Source organism: Cebus imitator, unplaced genomic scaffold, assembly GCF_001604975.1.
Source record: "Cebus imitator isolate Cc_AM_T3 unplaced genomic scaffold, Cebus_imitator-1.0 Scaffold446, whole genome shotgun sequence".
NCBI classification, from domain to species: Eukaryota; Metazoa; Chordata; class Mammalia; order Primates; family Cebidae; genus Cebus; species Cebus imitator.
The window spans coordinates 711103-722020 of NW_016107761.1; the positions used below are offsets into that span (position 1 = coordinate 711103).

Sequence of the window (10918 nt, forward strand, 5' to 3'; positions counted from 1 at the left end):
GGCTGAGGCAGGAGAATCACTTGAACCCAGGAGGCAGAGGTTGCAGTGAGCCGAGATCATGCCATTGCACTCCAGCTTGGACAACAGAGTAAGACTCTGTCTCAAAAAAAAAAATGGTTGTTGAATTTTATTTTTCAGCACTTATGAACATTATTATATGATTCTTCTCTTTAGTATTATTACTATGGTAAATTACATTTATATGTTTTCTAGTATTAAACCAGCTTTACTTTTATGGAATAAACCTGTATTCTGTATTTAGTATTTTTGCATAAATACGGATAAGTGAGATTTATTTGTAGTTTTCTGGGAGCCAGTTTTTGTTAGGTTTTGATATCTCAATTATATTTATTTCACAAAACAAATTTGGAAGCTTCCTTTAACTTTCATGCTGTGAAACAATTTACACAGCCTTGATATTATCTGCTTTTAAAAAGTTGATAGAATTCCCTTGTGAACATCTGGTGCCAGTATTACTTGAGGATAGGCTCTTCACAACTTTTTCTAGCTCAACTGTGATGATCATTCTGCTTAGATTTTCTTCAAGTCAATTTTAGTAAATATATTTTTCTAGGAACATCTATCTTATCTATATCTTCAAACTGTAGTGCAGAGTTAAACAAAATAGTTTCTTAAAAGTACTGGAATTTCTCGGATTTGTAGTTATTTTTCCTTCATGTCTTATTTTGTGTATTTATGCCTTTTTTCTTTCTTGATTATATAAGCTAATGATGCCAATTTTACTGTCATTTTTCAATGAACCAGTTTTTGTGTCCATTTTAACTTTTTTAATCTTTTATTTATCAAATCAACATTTCATATGTTCTGATTTCCTTAGATTTATTTTGTAATTATCCTAAATGTTTGGTTTATATTTACAATGTTTTATTTTCATAGTTTTGTTTTATTTTTAGTTAACATGTAGTAATTGTACATATTTATGGGACCCAGTGATATTTGGGTACATATATACAATATGGGATGATCAAATCATAGTAATCTGCATAGCTATCACGTCAGACATTTCGTGTTGGAAACATTCAAAATCCTCTCTTCTAGCAATTTGAAAATACATGATAAATTATTGTTAACTATAAGTCACCCTCCAGTGCTGTGGAGCTCTAGAACTTATTCCTCCTATCTAGACTTATATTTTTAACAATTACTTCTTTATATCTTATTTACTCATCCATGCTCTTCCTGACTGGGCTGATCTAACATGGCCACCATGATGTGCTATTCATTCTAGGTTGTTATTATCAGTCCTTTTCCACTAGAGTAGAAGATTCATGATGACAAGAGCCCTGTCATTGCATACATAGTACCTGGAAGAGAATATGCCACATAGTTGGTGTTCAGCCAATACTTGTTCAACTAGTAACTGAATGATCCTCTACTTATACATGTCACAGGACAGAAGCAAGGGACTTACTGATGAATTACATGAAGTGAGTAAGACAGAAGACACAGCCATAGATGGTTCCTAACATCTGGCTTCACCAGTGGAAATAATGTGGCACTATTTAATAAGTTGGAGAAAACTGAGAGGGAAATGTGTTTCAAGGGGAAAATTAAGAACCCAACTTTGGATGTTCTAATTTTGAGCTGCCTTTCACATAGAGGTTTTAATATAAATTTTATATTCTAAAAGATGTTTAAAAATGAATTTTTAAAATTTGGCAATTGACTTTTTAGTGCTGACATTCAAAGATCATCAGATATTTAAGGAAAGACTCAATCATGAAAGAAAAGAAACCAAAACACATAGAAAAGTGAAACTTGGAGGAAGAAAATATATAGAGGGAGGAGAACATAGTTAAAATGTGTCTAATAATTTGCTTTCATTGAAAGCACTCTTTCTATTGAAATATTGGGGACATAGGCAGAAATTGGTGGATTAGTAGATTTGCTAATGGGAAAAAGAGGATTGTCCTATTGTTGCCTGTCAAAGATTTCAAGGGCTGAAATGGGTCAGGGAGAAGAGAGGTTGAAAGTTTGAAGACTGTGGAAAAGATGTGAGATAGTCACTGTGGAGACTTAATGAGTGACTTCTCTAGGGAAATATGGGATGGAAATGCTCAATGAAGTTACTTATTTGAGGCTGAAGAGCATGAATTTGTAGGAACTTGAGCTCATCCAGTTATGAAATACTCTCGAGTAACACTCAGTGGCTTAGAAGCAAACACAGAATGTTAAATAGTCATTTAAATGTGGGATTATTTCACATTTAGGAGCATCAGAAAATTAGAGTTATTGTATGATTCATTTATGTAAAAATTATATTAGGGAAATTTTCAAACATATTCTGAAATAGAATGTATGAAGAACTTCACATGCCAGAAGCCTTGTTTTAAAAAAGCATTAGCATAAGAATAATCTAAACCTCCCCATTCTCTACTCCTTTGCCCTGTGCTGGATTATTTTAAAGCAAATCACAGATGCAGCTCATTTCATCTGTAAATGTCAAAGATATTTTTGAAGGGTAAGTATAATGATTGACCAATAATCCAAACTGAATATGAAAGGAAGAGAGGAGAGGCCTGATAGAGGGACAGAGAATATAGAGGTGTCAATGGATTGAAAGCCTGTGATGTTTCCATGGCAACCCTTGAGCAAATAAAATGGAAAAATAAGAGGTAGTGATAGGAGAGTGATTCGCTTAATGCTTAATTTGTGATTTGTTTGCATTTTTAATAAAAACCAATAGTGAGAGAGTCAATCAATAAATCAATGTGCACAATCCTTTCTCTCAAATCTTTTTTACTTACCATTTCTCTTTCTAATAAAAATCAATATAAATCTTTCAAAATTTTGAAATTAGTGAATATGTGTTCTAAGTAGTTCAAACAATGCATAAAGGCATAAAATAAATTGTAACTATTTCATTTATTCCCCAGATACCCAATGACACCACTCAGAAGCCCTCTGTGAATTGGTTTTTGGTATATTTGTCCAGAAACTGTATGTACATATATATGCACACAAATATATAAATATTATGAAAAAAAGAAATACAAAAGGAATCATAAAATATCTCCTTGCTCTTTGTACTATGTATTGGAAATCTTTTCATCTCAGGATACATGTATCTATCTCATTTAAAAAGATTAACATAATATTCATTTCAGACATTCAATTCCCCTCATGAATGAATAGTGCAGCTATGAAGATCCTCTTGTACATATTTTTGCTTATGTATACCCAACCATGCTTAGAAAAAAATTCTTAGTAATTTTTAGGTTGAAAGATGTTTTATGCATTATTAATTTTGATAGATAGTTCCACATTATTTTGGTTATATCTTTGGAAGATGGAGATAAATGCATTTTAAATTTCTGCTCAGAAAACTTCCCAAGTAATCTAAAAGGCATGTGGAGGGAGAAAGAGAGTTGTCAGAAACTCAAGTTTCAGAACATTCTTCTATTTTGGTGGCTATACAACCCTGCTGCACAGCAGAATCACCTGGAGAACTTGGACAATTGTCTAACACTAGAAATTCTGACTTAATAGAGCTGAGATTGGGTATGAAGATTGGTATTTTAAAAAATGAACCCTAGAGATTCTAATGTGTAACCAGTGCATAGAATTACTGCTTTAGACAGAGCCAGCAGAGGTAGAGGGCTCAGGTAAAGAATACGACAAGCACCACTAAGATTGTACCCACGAAGCAAAAGAGAAATGATCAGTCTCCTGTATAAAAAACCACATCAGATGAAAGGGTCAGATCAGGGCTGGAGAAGAAAAGAGGAGAGAAGAGAGAGATCTAGGTCCTGTGGTCTTCTTGGGTGCTGGTCACAGAGTCCACTGTTTTGGGTAAAGATGAAGTCGAAGCTGAAGCCGCTTCCAGGCTCTTCTGAGTCCAGGGTTATCCTGAATCAGTAGAATTGAATGACTGGCAGGGTAGGCAGCCATGATGATCTGGCACAAAATATTCCACAGACTGTAGATGTCAAAGATGTTGGACAGGTAGATAAACAGAGCAACTGCATTGAAAATGTAGAGAATGAGAAAGTAGCTGGTGGCTTTGATGGCCCCCATGTGAGCCTCCATGCTGGGGTCCCTGGACCCTGTGGCATTGCTTCCCATGTATAGGGTGTGTCTCTTGAGAGAGAGGATCAGCAGGGTGGCTGCCAGGATGAACATGATCAGAGGAACCACAATCCCCAGGTTATAGAAAAAAGCCAGGCTGACCACATTGGTCTCAGAGAAGTACTTTTTCTTAGTGGAGTTGAAGGAATGCATAGGTAAAGAATTGTTACAATACATAGTGCAGACGTTGATGCAGAACATGCTGTGACTGAAGGAAATAAACACGGACAGCCATAGAAGCCAGGGCATCAATCCAGAAATTCTCCACCTCAACTTGAGGAAAAGTGGGTAGGAGAAATTGGCAATCTTCACAAAATAGAAGAAACTAAGCCAGGCAGCAAACCACAGGGTACAAAAATTTAAGAATATAAAACTTATTTTGAATGTATAATATACAGCATCTTCATAATAAAAACTTAGGAAGTTTGAGCTGATGGTAATTTCCAACATCATGAAGCTTTGGAGAGCTATTCTGGATATACACAGGAAAACCAGGATCCTGCCACTTGTGGAAACTGCCTTATTTTGAACCCATTCAGCTGCATGTATAGCCGTGATGAATCCATTTGCAATGATACCGATGAGGTATTCAGCAAGTAAAACTGCTAACAGTAAGGTGATGAGAAATGGTGACAATTTACTTTCTGGGGGATCGCAGAGTTTAGTCATCCTGAGCTGTTGCTTCTCTTTGGTGTCTGGAAGAAAATATCTCCCTAGTGTTTGGTTGGCAGATTCTTGATAACTCCCAGTATTCATGTCATAGGAGGAAGCAGTTGATGCATCATTTCCAAATTCACTCCATTTGTTTATTTCAGAATCCTTAGCTCTACATCTAGAGATGCAAATGTTGGAAGGATTTTGTTTCTAATCCTCTCCCTATTTTTGAACATGTTGGTATTAGTTCAATAATGAGGCCCAGGGAAGTGCTTGAGCACACTCTCTTTAAAAGCAGCTAACATGGTACTGAGGTCCATGTTCTTTGGTAGCTTCAGTTAATCTGAACATTGGTTGACTGAGTCATCATTTAACTTAGTTTCACCTTGTGACTGCAGAAAATGATTGAAAATAGTAACTGCTACACACACACACACACACACACACACACGCACACAAATGCACTTTGTATTTTGTGCTAGGAAATGTTCAAGTGATTTATTTATAATTACTACATTTAAACTTCACAACAGCCTTATGAGCATAGCATGTACTTTTATTACCTCCGTTTTGCAGATGAAGAAACTGAGGCATACAGAGGTTAAATAACTTGGCCAACGTCACACAACTAGAAAGTGATAGAACTGGGATTGAAACCCAAGTCACCTGGTCCTAGAGTTCCTCCCCTTACCCACTATGTTATGCTACCTCAACCTGTGGATTCTTTTGTGTGCTTAAGAGTAAATGCAGGGTTGATTCGACTGTGATATTTTTTTCCTGGTAGCCTTTTATGTCCTCACCCTTTAAAGAAAAATCAGTAAAGCAAGAAGACACTAATTTTCAAGAGATAGGACTCTCTTTTCAAAGTAAATTACTTGAGAGGTAATAAATTTAATTATACATAAATGATCATACATAGGGTCATACACACACACACACACACACACACACTCTCTCTCTCTCTCTCTCTCTCTCTCTCACCTTTCATTTTAAGCAAAACTAGGAAAATAAGAGTTGAAGGAAAAACTCCCTAGTTCTGAACAAGGTAAGCTATTGAACCTGAGAGTAAAAGCAATGCTCCAATTCATCTAATTTTGGAATATTAAGACCAAAAGAAAGGCAAAAAGTATCACTTTTATCTTAGGGAAGTTTTTCTGATTTTAAAACATCAGCATCGGACACATAATGATAAAATGGACTTTTCATTTCAGAGTAAATTAATTTTTATGAATGTATATAACTCTAAAGTAATGATGAAGTAATTCTAAGGTTTGCAGGTGAGAAGTCTCAGAAAATCTCTACATTTGGTTTTTACTTAAAGCTTTTTAAAAACAAAGCAAGAACTTTTAAAAGTTTTCTGGCTTGATTAATGATTTTAGGTGAGTGGTTATGAATTTTAGCATCTCATTTGAAAATCTGTATTCCTGAACAAATATTTCCCTTGAATACAGCATAAAAGGTAACTGCTTCTCTCTGCTTGTTTCTACCCATTTGCACAAGCAGGCCTGTAGTATCTCAGGACCTTCAGTTTGGTTTTAAAGACGATTTTTTTTGCCACTGACTTTCTCCTACTTCTGCTGATCCAGGCTTCTCAGAGTGTGAGGAGAAACAGTACATGGTCACTTAAGAGGCTGTTTCGTCCCTCCTCATTTGATTTGCTTATCCTTGTATCCCACTCCCAGCTCCTAGCCTGTGCCTGACACACAGGAGGCAGTGCATAATGCTGGGTTAATGAATGGCCTTATGAAGACCATCAGCTCAGAGAAGCTCTTTATGAGAGACATGAGGAGAAACGGCTGTTCCGCCTCTCCTCAGATTTGAAAATCTGCAGATCCTATGCCTAAATTGAGGGTCAGAGTATAAACAGTGAGGATGAGTGAGAACACAGCAGACTGTGGAGAACGTCTATGTAAGAAACACTCGTGGGCGACAGAGAGGACAAAGGAAGGGGAAGCAGAGACAGAGCAGCAGGATGAGAAAGAGCTCAGACAGGGTCTGCCTTCACAGCATGGGATGCTGCAGAGGCCGTGGGCAGGAGCTGGGGCCACAAACACCAAAGGCATTGCAGAAGACGTTCTGCTTGCCACAGCTTATGAAAGAGGTGCTTCCTGCAATGGAAAGTTTCATTCATGGAAATTTCCAGGGACAATCTGAGGGGGGATGAAATAACCTTTCTGGGTGAAAAGATGATCTTCTTAAAGTAACACTGTTGGACCAGTTCCTAAATGGCACATCCAATTTCCTAAATACATGTTGGATAGATTCAAGTGGGTGTTTCTAATATTAGGTTGGTGCACAAGTAATTGCGGTTTTTGTCATTACTTAAAAAGCGAAAACCACAATTGCTTGTGCACCAACCTAATAATTAAGGAAAGCTCATGAAGAAAATTCTGACCCATTAAGGACATAGGGAATAGCTTTTAAAAGTCCAGTTTATTTTGGTTATATTTTTAACTTATTATTGTGAAATAACTTTTGACATAGCGATGAGTTGTAAAGATAATACAGAGAATTTTCATACACCCTTCACTCCGCTTCCACTAATTTTTACATCTTACATAATCATGGTGCAATGATCAAAAGTAGGAAACCGGCATTGTTACAATACTATCAGCTCAACTTTTGGCTTCGTTTGGATTTTTCTAGTTTTTCCACTAATGTCCTTTCTTCTGTTTCAAGAGCCAGTCCAGGACACCACATTGTAATTAATCATTGTTTCTTTCGTCTCTTTCAATTGGAAACAAATTCTTGGTCTTTTCTTTTCTTTTATGACCTTGACAGTTTTGAAGAGTCCTGGTCAGGTATTTTATAGTATTCCTTGATTTAGTTTGTCTTACGTTTTCTCATAATTAGACTAGGTTAATGGATTTTGGGAAGAATACCACAGAGATGATGTGCCCCTCTGAATGCAGGGACATGTGATGTCAATGACTTTTACTGGTGATGTTAACATAATCACTTAGTTAAGGTGATATCTGACAGGTCTCTCCACCATAAAGTTACTCTTATTTTTCCTTTTATACTCTATCAATTATAAGTAAGTCTGGCCCCACACTCAATGGGGGAGATGAATGAAACTTCACCTGCCAGAGGAGAACTCTTGATGAATTTGTGGACATATTTTAATTACCACCACAGAAAGATTCTGTAGGACATACTTTGAAGCTATGCAAATATCTTGTTTTTCTTAAAACTCTTGTCCACTAATTTGAGTATTCATGAGGGCATGCTGCCTGCAGCAATTAACGTTAGTGTGGCATTATAATTTTTTGTTTTCCTCTTTCCCATCACCTTTATTAATTAGAATTCTTCTTTAAGAAAGAATTGTTCCTTCTCTCCCATTTATTTACTTCATCAAGCATTTATTTGTGTTCCTGTGCACTCACTGATTTTTATTTTAAATTTTGTATTTCTGTCGCACTCCAATACTGTTATTATTTTTTATTCAACCTGCTGAAGTTTTGGCAATTGGGAACTGTTTCAGATTGGTTCTTATGTCTTTTAAATATGACTCCATTTTTTTTTTCTTAAGAACTTCCTAAGTTTCTGGCATCATGGTATGTTCCAAACTCACATTTTTCCCACCCCAACATTGGAATTAACCATTTATTCAAGGAGTCTTAATTCTTTTATTGGAGAATGGCATTTGCACACCAGGATCTAGGTATTTAACTTTGTAAGAAACTACCAAACTGTTCTCTAGAGTAGTTTATGCTATTACCAGCCATGTATGAGAGTTTTCCAGTTGCTTCACATTTTTACCAGCACTCGGTATTGTCAAATGTTTTTAAAAAATTTTTAATCATTTAAAAATTTGTAGTGGTATTTCTTTGTAATTTTAATTTGCATTTCCCTAATGACTAGTGATGTTGAGCATCTGTTCATATGCTTGTTGTGATGGTTAACACTGGGTGTCAACTTGATTGGATTGAAGGATACAAAGTATTGATCCTGGGTGTGTCTATGAGGGTGTTGCCAAAGGAAATTAACATTTGAGCCAGTGGGCTGGGAAAGGCAGACCCACCCTTAATCTGGTGGGCATCATCTAATCAGCTGCCAGCGAATATGAAGCAGACAGAAAAATGTAAAAAAGAGAGACTGGCTTAGCCTCCATCTTTCTCCTGTGCTGGATGCTTCCTGCCCTGAAATATTGGACTTCGAGTTCTTCAGTTTTGGAACTTGGACTGGCTCTCCTTGCTCCTCAGCTTCCAGATGGCCTATTGTAGGACCTAGTGATGGTGTGAGTTAACACTTCATAAACTCACCTTTAAATATACATATATATAGATGTACACACATATGTATATATGTATGACTTATCCTTCCAGTCTCTTAATGTTTTTCACAGAATACAAGTTTTAAATTTTGGTAAAATTCAATTTATCAATTTTTCTTTTGTGGATTGTGCTTTTGGTGTTTGGTCATAAAAATGTGCCAGACCCAAAGCTATACATGTTTTCTTTGAGAAGTTATATAATTTTAGCTTTCATATTTATGTTGATGATCTATTTAGAATTAATTTTTGTGTAAGGTATGAGGAATGTGTCCAGATTGGGTGTTTTTAATTTTTGGTATATGAATATCCAATTGTTCCACAACATTTGTTGTCAAAAGCATCCTTTCTCCATTACATTGACTTGCATCTCTTGTCAAGTATCAGTTGACTATGTTTGTGTGGGTCTATCTCTCCACTGTCTCTTCTATTTTATCTATCTATCTATCTATCTATCTATCCATCCTTTTGTAAAAAACACACCATTTAATTATTGTAATGTTATAATAAGTCTTGAAGTCAGTGTGAATCCTCCAATTTGCTTCATGCTTTTCAGAGTTGTTTTGCTGTGAGTGGAGCCTCTGGAAAAATGAGCAAATTCTTTTCAGCAATAACTGTGGTTAATTTTAAGATTGTTTTTCTTTAATTTTCTACAGTTTTTCTACTATGAATGTAGTTTGGACTTTATTATTATTATTATTTAATATGTTTTGCTTGGCATTCAGAAGGGGCTCTAGATATAACATTGTCTATATTTTTTTTAATGGAAAAACTTTCAGTAATTGTATCTTTTTCCTTCTTCTTTTTTCTTTTTCGGCATGGAGTCTTGCTCTGTTACCCAGGCTGGAGTGCAGTGGTGAGATCTCTGCTCACTGAAAACTCTGCCTCCCAGGTTCAACTGATTCTCCTGCCTCAGCCCCAGCCTCCCAAGTAGCTGGGATTACAGGTACACGCCCATGCCTGGCTAATTTTTGTATTTTTACTAGAAACAGGGTTTCACCATGTTGACCAATCTGGTCTCAAACTCCTGACCTCAAGTGATCCACTCACCTTGGCCTCCCAAAGTGTTGGGCGTGAGCCACTGCACCTGGCGCAGCAGTTATATCTTTACATACTGCTTCTCAGACTTTTCTTCCATTCTCTTTACCTGGAATTACAGTTAGACTCAGTTTTTCTTAACTATTTTTGCAAGTTTTTAATATTTTTGTCTCTGTATTTTATATTCTGAAGGTACCCATGTAATTTACCATGCAAATGAAATACTTTTGAGAGTAAAAAGAGTGCAAGAATAATTAAAATTATATAATTATTTAAAATACACATTTATTGGCTAAAATTGCTTTTATTACTTGTTGGTAGTCTGATAAAGTAGATCTATTCTAAAAGCATTCTATAAAAACTTTCTAAAAACTATATATCCTGCCCTCAAAAAAAAAAAAAAAAAAAAAAAAAAAAAAGAACTTCTTTGTATTCACTGAACATTAAAAATAAGTAGACAATATTTTTATTATATATTAATGTATTTTTAAATTTAAAATAAAAAAAAGAACATTTTAAACAGGGTTTTGCTCTGTGCCTAGGCTGGAGTGCAGTGGCGTGATCTTGGCTCACTACAACCATCACCTCTTGGGATCAAGTGGCTCTCCCACCTCAGCCCGGTAACTGGCACTACAGGCGTGCACCAGCATGCCCAGCTAATTTCTGTATTTTTTATAGGAATGAGGTCTCCCTATGTTACCCAGGCTGGTCTCAAACTCCTGGGCTCAAGCAGTCTTTCTGCCTTGGCTTCCCAAAGTACTGAGATTACAGGAATAAGTCACTATGCCTGGCCTTTATTAATGTACTTTAATGAGCTTTTTAGTTATATTTATTTCTGATACCATGTCATTGATTTTTTTTCTG

At 36.0% G+C, this 10918-nt stretch overlaps 1 protein-coding gene across 1 annotated transcript; it reads right to left on the reverse strand.

The window, feature by feature from the left end:
• Nucleotides 1-2332: 2332 nt before the first annotated feature.
• Nucleotides 2333-4879, reverse strand: TAS2R39 (taste 2 receptor member 39). Its single transcript, XM_017511313.2, has one exon. It carries the CDS (start codon nucleotides 4843-4845, stop codon nucleotides 3793-3795), a length of 1053 nt encoding a protein of 350 aa, XP_017366802.1. The 5' UTR covers nucleotides 4846-4879; the 3' UTR covers nucleotides 2333-3792.
• Between the last annotated feature and the right edge of the window lie 6039 nt (nucleotides 4880-10918).